This window comes from Nycticebus coucang, chromosome 15 (genome assembly GCF_027406575.1).
Source record: "Nycticebus coucang isolate mNycCou1 chromosome 15, mNycCou1.pri, whole genome shotgun sequence".
Lineage (NCBI taxonomy): Eukaryota > Metazoa > Chordata > Mammalia > Primates > Lorisidae > Nycticebus > Nycticebus coucang.
In genome coordinates this window covers 61,514,101-61,531,378 of record NC_069794.1, presented here as the reverse complement: position 1 = coordinate 61,531,378, position 17,278 = coordinate 61,514,101, and the positions used below count along the sequence as shown (strand labels likewise).

General features: G+C 38.1%; 1 protein-coding gene across 6 annotated transcripts in view; it reads left to right on the top strand.

Moving 5' to 3' along the window:
* The window catches only part of ENOX1 (ecto-NOX disulfide-thiol exchanger 1), a 730,917-nt gene that overhangs the window by 671,258 nt on the left and 42,381 nt on the right, over positions 1-17,278 (top strand). For all 6 annotated transcript variants that reach the window (XM_053563923.1, XM_053563922.1, XM_053563921.1 and 3 more), the window contains one exon: positions 628-684. In XM_053563923.1, coding sequence (XP_053419898.1) covers positions 628-684 — 57 coding nt within the window. The remainder of the gene's footprint in view (positions 1-627; positions 685-17,278) is intronic.

The window sequence follows — 17,278 nt, the reverse complement described above, 5'->3', positions numbered from 1 at the left end:
TAAAGTGAGACTCTGTCTCTACAAAAAAAAAAAAAAAAAAAACTTTAAGTAATAGCTTTTCTTCTAATTCTTCAGTGGTTAAAGTGAGTCTTCCCAACTCTTTCCTCTGCCAAAGAGACAACCATCTTTTTCCCTTTAGTCCGCCAGAGAAATCAGTCATTCAGATATGTTCTAAAGGAAGACATGTATGGTAGCATTGCAGCATGTTAAAAATAGCTGAAAATGTATCTCTCACGAATAATCGTTAGTATAACATCATTTAGCTGATGGCAACTTGCAAACACTGCAGAGTTTAGATTAATAGCAATCTGACTAGGAAATGAAATCATTTATTATTCTTAAAACCAATTTTATACATTTTATGCCTATGGAACTGCTTTCTAATCTTATTATTTAAAAAATAATGACCAAGGCCCATTTATTTTTTGCCAGCCATCAGGCTTTATAAAATATTGGTCTCAAACTGGCTTCAATAAGGCTCATTAGAAATACGTGCTCCATCTGTGTTACCTCATTGGAAGTTTTATAAAATGCAACCTCATATAAATCAGTTAACAAGATGGTAGCAGATTTAACTGATTTTTTGTTTCGTTTCTCTCTCTCTCTCTTTTTCTTTTTAATTTGCAGTTAAAAGGTAATAAGGAATTGGTGGAGACCAATGGCCACAACCATGAGGATGCAAATGTAGGTACCACAATCCTGGCATTTCTCTACTTGCTTGATGTTGGTTGTGATGTGTTTACATTGGTAAACATCTAAAGGTAGAATGGGGGACTGTGACATGTTATTTGCCACATAAAAGAAATCAGAATCCTTGCTTCTCAGCAGCTTAAGATTATTATATATGATTTGGCAGAACAATGTGGTTGATAGGCACTGCTATCATTAACTTCATTTGTCAAATGTCAGTTTAGAAGTACTTGAGCTAATCCCCACCATCAAAGATTCTAATCTCAATGAGTTTGTTTGAATCCTTTATATTCCCACAGCTATAAATTGGTGATATATTGGGGGAGGCAAATGGAATGAGGCTCAATAGGGTAATGAATGATATATTTCATTTTTATTTGTTATGTTTACCTGCTAATGACTAATAGATCTCAGATCTCAGAGCCACTCCCTCCTCTCAGAATACCTCTTGAAAGTCTACCTCTCTTTTGTTACTCACCAGAATAGTAGCATGCTGTGTCCATCATAATGTGTGATGGTACAGGAGCCCAGTTGGCACCCTGTCTTCTTCTCTTAATGTTCCTTGAATCAAGTATTCTTTGTGCCTTGAAAGTTTTTTAGTTTCAGGTGGAATATTTTACCATGTAGATCATTGTCTCTGCATGTTTGATGGTTTTGTTTTTGTCTTTTTTCAATCTCTTTGATACTCATATGTATTTGATTATTTTCATCACAGAAAATGCTTACCAAGCAGTTCCTTTCACATAACACAGAATTAGACATGGTAATGAATGCCTGATTACACTAGAGCTAGGAGAAATTATATATTTCATGTTCACTCTTGTTTTAATTATATACAACAGACAGCCTAATATTCAAAGTGCCCAAAAAAATCCCTCTTAATTATTACTGTTTCTACCCAACAGATATTTAACATATGGTGCTTAGTGAGGACCAACTGTGTTCATGGTGCACCACGACATTCTAGGGAGATAGGGATGGGGGTTACAAGAAATACAGGACTCACCATCTGCCCTCAAGGAACTTATAACTGAGTTGAGGAATTAAGAAACATGATGATATACAGGATGTGATGAGTGTACACGAAAGAGAGACAGCTGTGATTTGATGTACTTTGAAATCCAGACTTGCTGCTTATTAAGTGTGTCAGCTTGACAAGATACTTAACCTCTCTGAGCTTCATTTTTATCATTTGTAAAAAGGATGATAAAGCCTACCTCAGAAACTTATGATATTGTAATGAGAAAAAGTGTTATTTTATGATTTCTTTGTGCTGGGTAATCAAGAAAGGCTTCCTGGATCCATGCTACTTGGGTTTCACTTTGAAGAATGGATAGGATTGAGAAAGTATAGAGCTAGAGCATGAAGCTGTTGCTGCAGAGCCTGATGGGCAGTGTTGTGACATACACAGAGATTGTGTTCCCTCTCCAAACCACATGACCTGCAGCCTTACCCTGAATCCCTTCTTCAGGACCCTGTCTTCCAGGGGCATACCACTGCTGCACTATCGACCCAAATATTCCTGTCCACTCCACACACAGCCCCTCTGTGCCTTCAAGGATGAAGTGGCCGTGTGCCTCAATGTCCTGATCTATAAAATGGGGATGATATTTCCTACCATTCTTTCTTTAAGGCTTATTGTGAAAAGCAAATGATGTGGAAGCACTCTGCAACTCTGAGGTTCAATCTGAGTAGATGTTTTAAATTGAATTAGATTTGGTGATAAATGTCAAGTATTCAACTCATAGGCCCTTTTTTGAGAAATGTTAAAAGTCATTTTTCAAAAGTCATTTTCAGGGAAAAACATAAAGGGAGAACATCTCTGAGGGGTTTTGTCCCTTCTAAAGGAAAGCTTCTAACTTTTTAAGATACCTCTCTAGTTCTCATGATATAGGCTTTGTAATCAACTCAAAGAAAGGTCTGTAGGGAGATGGGGTTCCAGCCACGCAGGACTTAGGAGCAGCTCCTTGACGCAGGGTTGGGAGACACCTGTGAAGTGGCAATCCTTGCTAGCTACCCTGCTAGTGGCCACCTCCCTGGCCCAGCAGAGGCTGTTACAGTCACCACCTATTTTGTCAGGGGTCTTCTAGTTGATAAATTATTGACTTGTTATTCTCTTTTCTGCCTGAATTTTTTTCCTTCTGGCAGTTTCCCTAGTACCTCCAGTAGGGTTACATGAAAGAAAAGGAAAAAAATCAATTATTTGGCCATGCTTTAGCCATGGCCAAAATATTTAGCAAATATTTAGCCAAAGTATTTAGCAAAATACTTTGAGAAGGTATTTTTAAATGTCTGAAATGAAGTCTCCATCTCATCTGAAGTTTCCATTAACCCTGTGGTGGCCAAAAGAGTTGAGGCTTTCAAACCAGACCAAGAGTTTGAATCCATTCTGATCATGAATAGTCATGTGACCCAGGCAAATTTTGTAACCTTTGTGAACTTTACCTTCCTCATTTGTAGTGCACTAAGTAAAACTGTGCACATAAACACCTGGCTGAGGGTACATACTCAAACAAGTGTTAATTCCATTTTCATGCATCCATAGAATTTATTATAGCAGACAGGGCTTTTTCAGGATGAATATTAACGCAAACCACAGGTTTTAAGCATTGGGCCCAGAGGCTGCTGGCTCAGACATATAGATTATTTTTCATTATTATTATGCACATCTGGAGGCAAGAATTTTATGCATTATCATTTGTTAATAATAATTATACGGTGAACTGGTGCCAGCTCAGCTGGGTATTCTTGTGAGAGTTGATATTTTTTTATAATTCTAGTGTATCTTATTATAAAAGTTTTTAAAAAGCATATGAAGCTTGCAACTTACAGAAAAGAATACGGAGGTAGAGGTAAGGAAGACTAACTTTTAGTATCGCATTACTCAGAAGTAACCACTGGTAACATTTTATTTTAATTTTATCCAGCCATGTGCATGTACATAACCAGGAGAAAAACCCATCAATAAATGAAAAAATAGGTAGTATCATATTGTCTTCAGTTTTGTACCTTTTTGATTTCTCATTGTATCGTATTTTTCTTGTCACCAAATGTTTCTCAAAGACATGATTTTTAATGGCTGTATAATGTAGATATGAAATAACTAAACTTTGTGATAGGCATTTAACTTTTCATTTTTCCTATTATAACTAATGCTGTAATTAACATGCCCATAAATCTTGGTATCATTTTTCATATTTGTTTCTGGAGGTGTCTGTACAGTTAGTAGCTGTGTCAAGAAGTCTGGCAAGGCGTTTCAGACTTCCAAAACCACTGGGCATTCACAGTGTCAGTGCAGGCATTCACTGTTAGTGTCCATTAGTCATCCTAAAGGGGTACGCTAAAAAATACGTAGAATAAATTCATTCTATTTTCTTAGTCTCAGGAGTCACTTAGCTTATGGTCTGTTACAATTTTCTATTGTTTTTGCATTTTACTGAGTACCAACAGCATCTGATCAATACCTTGTCCAGGATTATTGAGATCTCAAAACGGATATACCCTTAAAAAGCTCAGCCCTTGTTCTCATATCTCAAGATCACCTGTGAGGTCATGCCCATGAGAAAAGTTTTCTGAAGGCTAATTTAAAACTCATAAGGCCAGAAACTGAAGTCACCTGCAAAGGCCTTGTTCTCCAAGAGAACTCACATAAATCCAGCTCATACTTGCTGATTTTAAACAGCTTTTTCTTTGTATTTGGAACTGTGTAGACTAATGACAGATGGACAGCCCCGCCCCTTAAGTGTACCACATTTAAAACAAGCCTTTATCTCTGTTCCTTTAAGGATTTCAGTTATTCCAGACCCAATTTCCTTTCCTAGAAAGCAAAGCTACACATTTTCTTTTCATCTCTGTCTCTGAGCTGTCTTCTCATCCGTAGAATACTGACTGACTAACTGGTCCCTGGTAATTATGTATAACAGATGTCAGCATCTTAAATTTAAAAAAAAAGAAGTTATTCTGTCTTTATCTTACATTCTTTTTGATGACCTTCCTCCCTGCAGTATCACTACCTGTGATTCTTACCTGAGTGTCTGGTAAGAGAGTGGAGGAAAAGGAGAAGAGAGGAACATGGGAACAGGCTGGAGGGAGGAGGTAAAGTGGCAAGGCTTTAATAATAAAGCCGTGAACTAACGCTGCAGTGTATAGAACAATTTGGTCTAGAGTTTTCCCTGAATGTTCTCTCCTCCCGTTCTTATTCTGTTATAGGAAACTGACTCCTCAGAGCCCTCTGTGTGCGCAGTGCACGCTCCCACAAGGGGCTTAAAGAAACCACTCGCAATCTGTACAGAGGTTTAATTGGTGATGCTGAAGGTTACTGATGTCAAAGAGAACACCCTTCCCACACAACAATAAAACAAAAACATAAAAGAAAAAAAGACTTTTCAGTTTTTCACGTCGCCTCTGTGAGAAAGTAAATCCTCAGAGCTGTCTTTAAATCTGTCACAGTAAAGATGTTAGGAGTGTATGGAAGAGATATGTGCGAAGAACATTCTTCAAGTTTAGTAGGCCGCGGCAGAAGGCTATCGTTGGCCATGTATTTTAATGATGTATGTGCGAGAACCTCCAGAGCACAGGTCTTTCCGCCTAGTTTCAGAGTGTGGCTTTCACCCTTTAGGCATGTAGGCATGAGAGATAAGAATACGCACCGGAGGGTCCCACAATGGGAAAAGAAAAAGAAAACCTCTGCTGACAAATAGGGGCTATATCCTTAAAAGTAAGAAACAACCCAGCCTCTAACCTTTCTTCTCTCTAGGGACTTTCTGCCTGGTCTTCAGGGGGCCCCTAGTCTTGAACTGGGGTGAAGGAGACAAGACTGGAAGGGACAGTGTAAAGAATCACACACCCGACCCTATCCCATGTCTCTATCTCAGTGTTTTTCAACCTTATTTTTCTCATGGCACACTCAAATCTATAGTTAAACTTCCACAGCTCACTTAAATTATGTTGACCAAAAGAAAAGAGCAAAAAGAATAAAATAAAATATACTTACTGTGCCTTGAATTTCGTTTGAAAATAATTTAATTAGTGATCTTTAAAATTTTTCAAGGCACATCTAAGACCCTTTCACAGCACACCAGTTGAAAACTGCTGCTCTGTCAGAAGGAAAATAAGCCCCACCCCAGAAACTGCAGTACTCAACCAAAGCTGTCACGGCCCTTCCATCCCCGCCCCCCAACACGTTCTTCTCACCCTCTGTCTCTGCTCTTGGCTTACACAGAGTGCTTCATTGCTTCATTTATATCCCAGCAAGCCTGATATCCCTTTTCTACTCAGTACACCCACCCACATTCACTGAGAGAGGCAGCAGAGTACAGGTGTCAAAAACTGAGTGGGGCTGAGAGCCCAGTTCAATCCTAGCTCTGCCACTGACTCTGAGGCATACACTGACTCCTTGCACCTCCATCTTTTTTTCATCTCTGAAGTGAAAGTAACAATCACCTACCTCGCAGGGTTCCAACAAGTCATCACAGTACTGACGTGATCTGTACATGTCTGGTGGTGTTATACTCCAGCCTTACATGTGCCGGATGCTATACTAGGTGCTAGAGACCCATTGATGGGTAATAAAGACGTAGTTTCTGGCCCAAATGGAGGCAACTCCCTGTGCCTGTGCCCTGCCCTCACCCAGACTTGTTAGTCCTTTCATTCCATCAGCACTCGCTCTGGCCCTCGCCTTCGGGTCAGAATTGCAGTGGGAAAATTTCTTGGGGACAAGACCTCTAATGGAAGGATTGGCCGGGGTAGGGGTAAGAGTCTGTTGGGAATGGGTTTCAGGGAGTGCTACACAGAGAGCTTTAAGTTCTCCAGAAAGATTAAGTGGGAAATCAGTAGCCACTTTCCTTTAGGGAGAGGTGGATCCTTGTCTATAGATGCCTAAAGACTTTCCATGGGTGAATATTTCCTTCACCCTGTGCATGTTGCCCTGCTCACATATTAAATGCTCACCCCCGCATCTCAGTCTTTCCCTCCAGTTTCAGCTCTGGTATTAGTCATTATCACTTCTCTCCTGCTAGTGCTTGCTTCCTACCTCCCCCACCTGCCCTCTCACCCCTGCTCCCGTGCAGTTGCCGCCCTCCAGCAGCCTCTCTGCCTGTTCTGCTGTGATGTAGTTTCATGCCCTGCCATCCACTGGGAGACCCATCATTCCACCTGTAAAAGTACATGCAATCCCAATCCAGCACTTTGTGAAGGCCAGTGATTGGAAGGGACCCGGTTAGTTGCCCCCAGCCCAGCAGGTGCAGAGCTACAAGGAAAGAGTAGAGAAAGAATTACTGTTGAAAAATGGGCAGAAGCTACCTCCAGAGTGAGTGCTTTTGTTTCCAGTCAACCTTTAAGACTAGTTTCCTAACTGGGTACCTCTCTGCTAACTGACAGTTTGTGTTTCCAAAGCTGGAGCTTAGAGCCGAGGTTGGTGGTACCTGCTTAGCTGGTAGTGGATTTGGAACATGTAACAGGATTAGCAAGTGCTTAGTAAAACAGACTGAGTCCAGAGAAATGAAAATGCTTCTTCCTCCAGGTCAGGTTAGAGAAAACAGGCAAGGAAAACAAATTTCAGTGCTGTGTGAAATGGTCTGACATGGATACCTATGTACATAAAACCAAGATCTGAACAAAAGTTATTCATTTTGGAGACAAGAATGTCCTTCCCCAAAAAGGTTCATGATAATCTTATCAGATGTAAAAACCAAAAGCAATTGTTTAGAATGGAAGATTGGTGTAACTTTTTTCAAGCCAACATAACATACATATAAATACACATACATCTTTTTTTTTTTTTTTTTTGATACAGAGCCTCACTTTGTCACTCTTATTAAAGTGCCATGAATCATAGCTCACAGCAAACTCAAACTTCCAGGCTTAAGCAATTCACTTCCCTCAGCTTTTCAAGTAGTTGGGACTACAGGTACCCACCACAATGCCCAGCTGTTTTTTAGAGATAAGGTCTCACTCTGGCTCTGGCTGGTCTCGAACCCGTGAGCTCAGGCAATCCACCCAACTCGGCCTCCCAAGGGCTGAGATTACAGGCGTGAGCCACCGTGCCCGGCCCACACATAAATACTCTTTTATCTTTAAAATGTCGTTTTTTGTGTGTGAGAAACATGGAAATGCAAAAAAAAAAATTCTAAATAACCATCTGCAGTCTCACCACTCAGAAGTTACTGTTTCCACATCTTTGCATTTCCTCCATCTTTGTCTCTTTGCATGTGTGTGTATACATATATATATATTTTATCAAATTTACAGCATATGATATGGACAATTTTATAGCCTATTTTTTCTTTCTAAATCATGAACATTCCCCCCATGGTATTAAGTATGTTTTCTTAACATTTTTTATTGGTTCATATGTACATATCTTCAGGTACATGTGATATTTTGATACATTCATATAATGTGTAATGATCAAATTAGAGTAATTGAGATGTCCATCACCTCAAACATTTATCTTTTCTTTATGATAGGAAGATTTGAATTCTCTTCTAGCCATCTGGAAGCATGCAGTAGATTATTGTGAGCTCTAGGCATCCTACTGAACTAATTCTTACTCCTTCTAGATGATTGTACTTTTGTACCCATTCATCGGCCTGTCTTCATCACCCCTCCCCACTATGCTTCCCAGGCTCTAGTGACCACCAACCTACTCTGTCCTCATGAGTATCTACTTATAGGATCTACTTTTTTACCTCCTATATATAAGTGAGAACATGCAGTGGTTACCTTGCTGTGCCTGGCTTATTTCACTTAACATAATGACCCTCACTTCCCTCTGTTGCTACAAGGGACAGGATTTCACTCTTTTTTGTGTCTGTATATTTTTCATTGTATGTAATATATCACATTTTATTTATCCTTTCCTTCATTGATGGGCATATATGTTGATTCCATATTTTGGCTGTTGTGAAGTGCTGCAGTAAACATGGAAGTGCAGGTACTCTTTGATATATTGATTTCATTTCTTTTGAATAGATGCCAAGTAATAAAATTGCTAAATCATACAGTAGTTCTATTTTTAGTTTTTTTAGGCACCTCCATACTATTGTCTATAGGGCTGTACTAGTTTACATTCCTACCAACAGAAGAGTATTCCTCTTTCTTCATATTTTCACCAGCATCAATTCTTTTTTGTCTTTTTGATAAGAGCCATTCTAACTGAGGTAAGATGATATCTCATGGTGGTTTTAATTTCCATTTAGCTGGCCATTTGTATGCCTTCTTTTAAAAAATATTTATTCTGAAAAATACCTATTCAGATCTTTTGCCCATTTTTAATTCAGAGTATTTGATTTGTGCAATTGAATTGAGTTTCTTATATATTCTAGTTAGTTATCTTTTGTCAGATAATTTGAAAATATTTTTTCCCATTCTGTAGGTTGTCTCTTCACTTTGTTGATTATTTCCTTTGCTGTACAGAATCTTTTTAGCTTGCTGTTGTCCCATTTGTCTATTTTTTATTTTGTTCCCTATGCTTTTAAGTCTTACTCAAAAAATCTCTGGCCAGACCAATGGCCTAGACCTAAAACATTTCCTCTGTGTTTGTCTTCTAGTAGTTTCATAGTTTCAGGTCATAGATTTAAACCTTTAATATATTTTTACTGGATTTTTATGTCTGGTAAGAGAAGAATCTAATTTCATTCTTCTGCATACAGTTTGTCTAGCACTATTTATTAAAGAGACGGTATTTGGCCTAATGTGCGTTCTTAGTGCCTTTGTTGAAAATGAGTTGGCTGTAAACGTGTGGATTTATTTCAGGGTTCTCTATTCTGTTGCATTGGGTTATATGTGTGTTTTTATTCCAGTTACACACTGTTTTTGTTACTATGGCTTTGTATACAGTATGTTTTGAAGTCAAATACTGTCATGCTTCCAGCTTTGTTATTTTTGCTCAGGATTGCCTTGGCCAGTTGGGGTATTTTGTGGTTCCATACAAATTTTAGGGTTCCATACAATTTTTTTTTCTATTGCTGTGAAGAATGTCTTTGGATTTTAATAGAGATTATGTTGAATCTGTAAATTGACTTTGGTAGTACTGACATTTTAATAATATTAGTTCTTCTTCCTAAGCATGAAATATCCTCCCATTTTCTTGTGTGTCCTCTTTAGTTTCTCTCCTCAGCATTTTGTATATTTCCTTATGAAGATTTTCCACTTCTTTGGTTTTATTCAAATTTATTCCTGGGTATTTTATGTTTTTGTAGCTATTGTAAATAGGATGTTTTTTCTTGATTCTTCTTCATATTGTTTGATGTTGGCATATATAAATGCTACTAATTTTTGTATATTGGTTCTGTATCCTCAACTTTACTAAATTTATTCATCAGTTCTAACAGATTTTTGGTAGAGTCGTTAGGGTCTTCTAAGTATGAGATCATCTCATCTGCAAACAAGGATAATTTGACTTCTTCTTTTCCAATTTGGATGCCCATTATTTCTTTCTTTTGGCTAATTGTTATGCCAGCACTTCCAGTACTATGTGGCAAAAGTAGGCATCTTTGTCTTGTTTCAGCTCTTATAGGAAAGGCTTTCAATATTCCCCTGTTGCATATGAGGTTAGCAATGGGTTTTATAATATATGGCCTTTGTAGTCTTAAGGCATAACCTGTGTGTTGCGTTTTTATCATGAAGGGATGTTGAATTTTATCAAATGCTTTTTCAACATCTATTGGAATGATTACATGTCTTTTGTTGTTGGTTCTGTTGATATGATGTGTCACATTTATTAATTTACATAAGTTTAACCATCCTTGTATCTCTAGGATAAATCCCACTTGATCATGGTAAATGATCTTTTTAATATGTTGTTGAATTTGCTAGTATTTTGCTGAAGGTTTTTTGCTTCAGTTTTCATCAGGGATGTTGGCATATAGTCTTCTTTTTTGTTGTGTCCTTGACTGGTTTTTAGGTCAGGATAATCCTAGCCTGATAGAATGAGTTTGAAAGTATTTCTTCTTCTTCAGCTTTTTTGAATAGTTTGAGTAGAATTGGTATTCTTCTTTACATGTTTTGTAGAATTCAGCTGCGATGCCATCAGATCCTGGGCCTTCCTTTAATGATAGACTTTTTTTTCTCTCTACAGAGAAAAAGGGGCTTTATTTTGTTGTTCATTTTTTTATTGAGTAAATTTAGTATTTTTTTGTGTGTTTCTTTTTATTTTATAATTTTTCAATTATTGTTGAATCATAGCTGTGTACATTAGTGCAATCAAGGGGTACAATGTGCTGGTTTCATATACAATCAATGATAGACTTTTATTACTCTTCAGTCTTACTACTCATTATTGTTCTGTTCAGAGTTTCTATTTATTCTTGTTTCAATCTTGATTATTCATTGTATGTGCCCAAGAATTTATCCATTTCTTCAAGGTTTTCCAATTTGTTGGTGTATAGTTGTTCACGGTAGTCTCTAATGATCCTTTATATTTCTATGGTTAGAAATGTTATGTGATTTTTAATGACTTCTTAATATTTCATGCCACAAATGTACTCTATTTAATCAGCCCCTGCTGTGGGGCTTTAAATATTATTTGTTTTTGCTGTCATGAATAGTATAAAATGAATATTCTTTAACAATATTCTGGTTAATTTATCCACCATTTAAGCACTTTATAAATGGGGAAGCTTTTGTACTTGATTGGGATGTAGGGATAGAGGGAGATTCACTGTTTTTTTTTCGTTAAATTAAAGTTTACTCCCTACATGGTAAGTAATGAAATAAACAGCCCATAATAATGCCTGGATAATTACCACATAAAGAGGACACTGAGTTCCTTGCCAGGACAGGAAAATAACTCTCAAGAATATATGCATTTTGAAGAGAAGGGTAAATTGTATATAAAACCTGAATAATTTAGAAGAACAATGCTTAGATATGTTGTTTGGGGACTTGTGCTATGAATTCGATATCAGAGTCTTCTTCATGACCCAGGGACTAACGAGCCTGTGCTCTGTGTGGACCCCAGACCAAGGTTAATGGAACCAGGTCACTGCTAACAAAATAAGGCTTGTCCACTCTCCAGAGAGAATATGTGAGAATAAGAAGAGTGATTAATTAAAAGTTAACAAAATGAGTTCTAACCCCAACCTGAATATTAAGCTTTTATTTTTAATTATGGCCACGAAGTCTCACGTAAGCTCCAAACCATCAACAAGAGATGCATATACAAACACACAGACGTGACTTGAATGCAAGCAATATCATTTTAAAGTCAAATAAACCTAGAGGGCTCAATCCAGTATCCTGCTCCACACGAGGTACAGCCTAGCACTGCCTGATACCCTAAGCAACAGCAAGCAGTGGGAATGCTCAGCAGCCTTTGTGAAAGGGGCCCAGAGCCCGCCAGTGGTCATGGTGCCCACAATGGCAGGGGGAAAATAGGAAGCCTCCGACCTTCCTGCCCCTGCAGCTCCTGCTGGCACAGGACAAGGCTTAGTGGTATGGAAACAGGGAGGGGTTTCTTGGTTTCTGTGCATTATTCAGGAGCCACAGGGCATCCTAGATACTGTTTTTTTAAGCAGAATGTTAAATGTTCTATTGTGATTTTCCTACCTCTTACTGCCACTGACCATAGGGGAAACAAGAAGGGGAGAAGTGTGAGATGTACCAGGCAGTGCTGAAGCCAGTGCTGGTTTAACTTACCATCCTCCATGCTGGTCTACTGCAAGGATCCCAGCTCCGCACTCTCCAGCTGTCCTAGGACAGTTCTGTGATGCTGTGAAGGGAAAGCATTCTATTTCCCCACACCCTGCTCACTTCCAGACCACACCCATCACTCATCACCCATCACCCACTGCATTGCCACAGATCTCACTGGGCTGAGGGGATCTATAGGAGAAAGACAAAGAAAAAAACTAGGTACAAAGGTGGGAATTAGAAAAAAAAAGAAGGGCAGAAAAGACTGGGACAGGAGGAGTTTCCTAAATTTCATGGCTCTCTGCCTTTCAGCAGGCAGGGTTCTTTTGCCCACCTGCTGAAACTCCAATCCTGAAATTAGTTTCATCAGATGTGTGTGTGGTTGTACAGATACTCACATTTAATGAAAATTTTATCCAAAATCAAAACTCTTGAATTGGAAGCAAAAAACTCAGACTTCAAATAAAATTATTGGTGGGCTTCCTGGGGGAAACTGCAGTTGAATGTGGAAATAAAAATATTTAAATAGCCCACAACAAAATGGAGTGTATCCTAATCCTTCCAGCCTCAAAACTCTTACAGCTCTTATAGAGACTCTCTTCTTCATGCCCCCAACTTTCCTTCAGCCTAAAGGTGTGACTCACCCCCAGGTGTGAGTTCACAGCTGCCAGCTCCACCTGCCCTCCTTGCTAACCTGCCCATGGTGCCCGGAGAACCCAACATCCGTTTCCAGCTGCTTGTAACTGGGCATTTTTACCAAATCTCGAAGAAGGTTGCAAACCTCACACTGGTAACTTTAAATCTAAGTTAGGAAAGGATATCACAATATTTCAGAAATTTGGCCAAATTCACATCGCACCCTGATGTGAATTCCCTCCACGTGTTCCTAATTCAGGCAGAACAAAAGTTGAATTTGGAAGGAAAGCTGTTGCCCAAAGGAAGAGGCATTCACACATTTTGTTACATTTTAAAATTATGTTCTTTATAGAAAGACGAGACTTTCCTGAAAAAAATAAAGAGTCTGCAGTTCTTAACTGTGCAGATGTCAGAGCCAGGTTGCTCTTTGCCCGTCACCCTCTCTGGGGAGCAGCCTGCTTGTAAACTCATGAAAAGTCTCTTGGAAACTACAAGGTGTATGGTGGCTGTTTTTGGGAAACTCCACAGGTTACCCTGAAAAGACTCACCAGCCTTGGAACATTTAATAGATTTTTTTTCTTCAGATTTATGGTCATTTAATTTTTTTTTTTTTTCAAGAAAATCCTCAATGCCTCAGCCTTTTCAATCCTGAAATTGCCCTTGCAGGGGAGATTTGTGGTCTGATGTTCAGCATCACATCATTCCCATTGCCTTTCCAGCTTCCCCAGGAGACTACAGAGTGGCTTTCTCTGTCTGGACAATTTCCAGACTGTTCAGTGTATGCTAATGAACTACTTATGTTTGGGAGACTTGCAGAATCTAATTTGCACAAGCAATTTCTTTCCATGCCAACTTTAACAGAGTTGAAACTATGAGAAAGGTCTACAAGTATGATCTATATAAAGCCCCAAATCCATGTCCTCCTCACTGTACACACACACACACAACACACTCTTATACGCATAACATATAAGTCTCATAACTGTAATTTTACATGTCATTCCCAACCATGTTATGTGCCAGTATTCAAATTTCTCCCCTTAATAAAAACAAAGTAACAGTGGGGCTGCTGTTAAGAAAGATGGTTGGCTTGATTTCCTAAATTAATGGCTTTAGTCAACAGATCAAATTCAGCTAAGTGTACAATTCATTAAAAAATTTAAATAATGAGATTTTTTATTGATAAATCAGCTTCCTCCATCTATCATATCACCATTTTTGCCTGCAATGCAAATTCCACCTGCTCAGCTCAATTCCCATTTCTTGGGGTCTTACCCTGAGATCAGTCCCAATTGATCACCATCTTCCTCAGATTCCTACAGTATTTATCATCATTCCAGCCATTTTGAACAACCCAATTATGATAGGCTCATATCCCCAACTCAAGTAAAGTTCCTTAGCTCAGGAAATTTTTATCTGTCCCTCGAAACACCTAACACGTTAATAAGCCTAGCTCAATGGGTACATTTGTAATAATTATCAACTGAGTACTGAATTGACAAAGGAATTCCAGCAGCCTCAGATAGCTGTGTGAATCTCTTTGGCCTGGTTAGGTGAGAGATACCAACCCTTCCTTCTGTATATTATCTTGAAGGTGGTCTTGAAGATAAACATAGTTATTAAAATGGTAACTTCATTCTAGTTATCTTTAAGATGTGTACAGAGTATTGTAGAATGAAAATTAGAATTGAGGTGATAGGGATCACCTTTTCCAGCTTTTTTATTTTGCATATTTTAATTCGATATATGTTTTCTTATTTAATTATTCTTGTCTGAGTTTTACATTCTCCAGGGTAATATATCTCAAACTTCAGTAACTGACAGAATTAGCTTTTCAAAACACAGATTGCTGGGCTCCACCCATAGACTTTCTGACTGGGTGGGTCCAGGCTAAGGCCTGAAATTTTACATTTCTAATAAGCTCCTGGGTAATGCCAGTGTTAGCAGCCTGAGCCCTACACTTAAGTAAACACTACCACCTACTCCCCATCCCAGACCAGCACCCAGGGCTGTCTGGTGTCATAGCTTATATCACACTATACTGTAATATATTTTACATACCTGGCCATCCTCAGGACTCTTACATTCTTGAAGAGCAGAAATCACTATTCTTCATCTTGTTGTCTAACATAAAACCTACGCTTTTAGTAGATGCCCAGTAACTACTTGTTGAATGAAAGAGGTGATGGGTTCTTAATAAATCCTAATCAAATTATACTGAACCAAGGTGTCCAGATAGTTTATTTACTCCAGCTATTGAACTCTATTCAGTTCCCAAAAGGAAATGTATGATTAGCAAGTGCCAGGTCTGGTTCATATGAAATCACATTGATTTGGAGAATACACAAAAATTAGTGGACCAGGTCCATCTGTATCCACATGGCGGACAGGCAGAGCCTAAAGGTAGGACTCACCCCAGGTGTAAGTTAACAGCTGCCAGCTGCAGCTCCATCTGCCCTCCTTACTGGACTGCCCACGGTGCCTAGCAGACCTGACATCCTTTTGTAGCTGCCTGTAACTGGGCACTTTTATAAAACTTCCAAGAAGGGTGCAAACCTCATACCAGTGCTTTTAAATCACTTAGGAAAAGATATCACAACATTTCAGAAATTCAGCCAAATACACCCCCTTGTGAGTTCCCTCCATATATTCCTAATTCAAGCAGAACAAAAGTTGAATTTGGAAGGGGCTGTCTGTTGGGGGCACACCTGACCTCAGCGCAGTCTCTGTCCTCCAGGAGCACACAGCCTACTGGGGAGACTCATTTCAAAGTAAGTGGAGAAGCTGGGATCCCCTGCAGGTGACTCAGGCAGAAGGTGGTATAAGCTAAAAGCTCTGGTGTCTGACTATCTGTGGCCCTGTCTTGATACCACTATTTTACAGATGTGTGACCTGATGGGATCTGCTTACTTATTTGTGCCTCAGTTTTTAATCTGTAAAATGAAGACAATAATGTTATTGGCACTTGTCCTCTACCAAGTACTCAATAAGGGCCATTAGTATCATCATCACATTATTTGTTTCTTACTTAGAGGACTTCAAATTTTACATCACTCAGGCACCACACGACAGTGATCCAGAACACTTATTTCTTGGAATAGTTCTCATGTGTGGCATATGCAAGAAGGCAGTACGCAGAGAATTCAATCGGGCTTGTTGGGAGGGGACTACTTAATGTTTTCTTTTAAGATCTCACAGTATTATAGGTAAATGTTATGAAATTTGATTTTACTTTAATAATAATCAAATCTTTCTTTCCCATTTATCAGATACAATTGTATCACATCTAGTTTTATGACCTATTTACCACTACAAAGGTCAAAAAAACCTCTAAATTTTAATATTATCATTAGTAACACAAATTCAGCAAGTGAAAATTATGATAGTCGGTGCCTTGTAGCAGAGAAAAATACGAAATGTCATAACTGAGAAATGAACTGAGAAAATAACGTGCCAAGAGCACCATAATACAATTAATCTTTACCAGCAATAGAGTCAGTACCACACAAGATAAATCAAACTAAGTAATTCTGGATGCACATACATACATTTTTAAAAAGTATTTCGCTTTAGTTTCTTCTGTTTGCTGCTCTATTTTTATTGGTTGAGAAGATTTTTCATGTCAGTACTTTCTCAGGCTGTGAAGGGTATAGACTTAAGTAGATAAAACAGTGTGGGTTACACTGTATACATACTGAAGAGAAACACACAGCTGTTTTTGAGAATGAGTGTATTTTTTTCCTTTTGTTATGTCTGTAGTAGCATGTAGTAAAAACTATAAATAAAATACTATAACTTAACAGTTTAAATGAGTTATTGGAATACGAAAGAATGCTTTTCTCATTTGTAATTTGTTTTTATTTAACATGGCTGTCACAAAACTATATCAAAAGAAAGTCATTTAATTTCCAACTTGAAACCACAATTTAAGCATGGCATGAACTGGGAGAGCCATAATTAATATGATCTAGGTAGCAATGATGCTCTTAATATTTAATGGAAAATGTTAAGAAATTGAAATTACCCTTTCCTATCAAGTCTCTGTTCTTATTGTGAGATATTCTATTTGGGGGTTATACATGTATGATAATCCTATTTTTCAAATAACTTAATAATATATGTGTGTATATATATATATATAAACACATATACATACGTATATACACACGTACATACACATGTACACATATATGTATATCTATTATGTTATATACACATATATGTGGAAGGAAGATTATAGTATATAAAATAAAAAAGGTAAATACATGAATGTTATTAGCATTTATATCTGGTAATAGAATTTCAGTTAAATTTTTTTCTT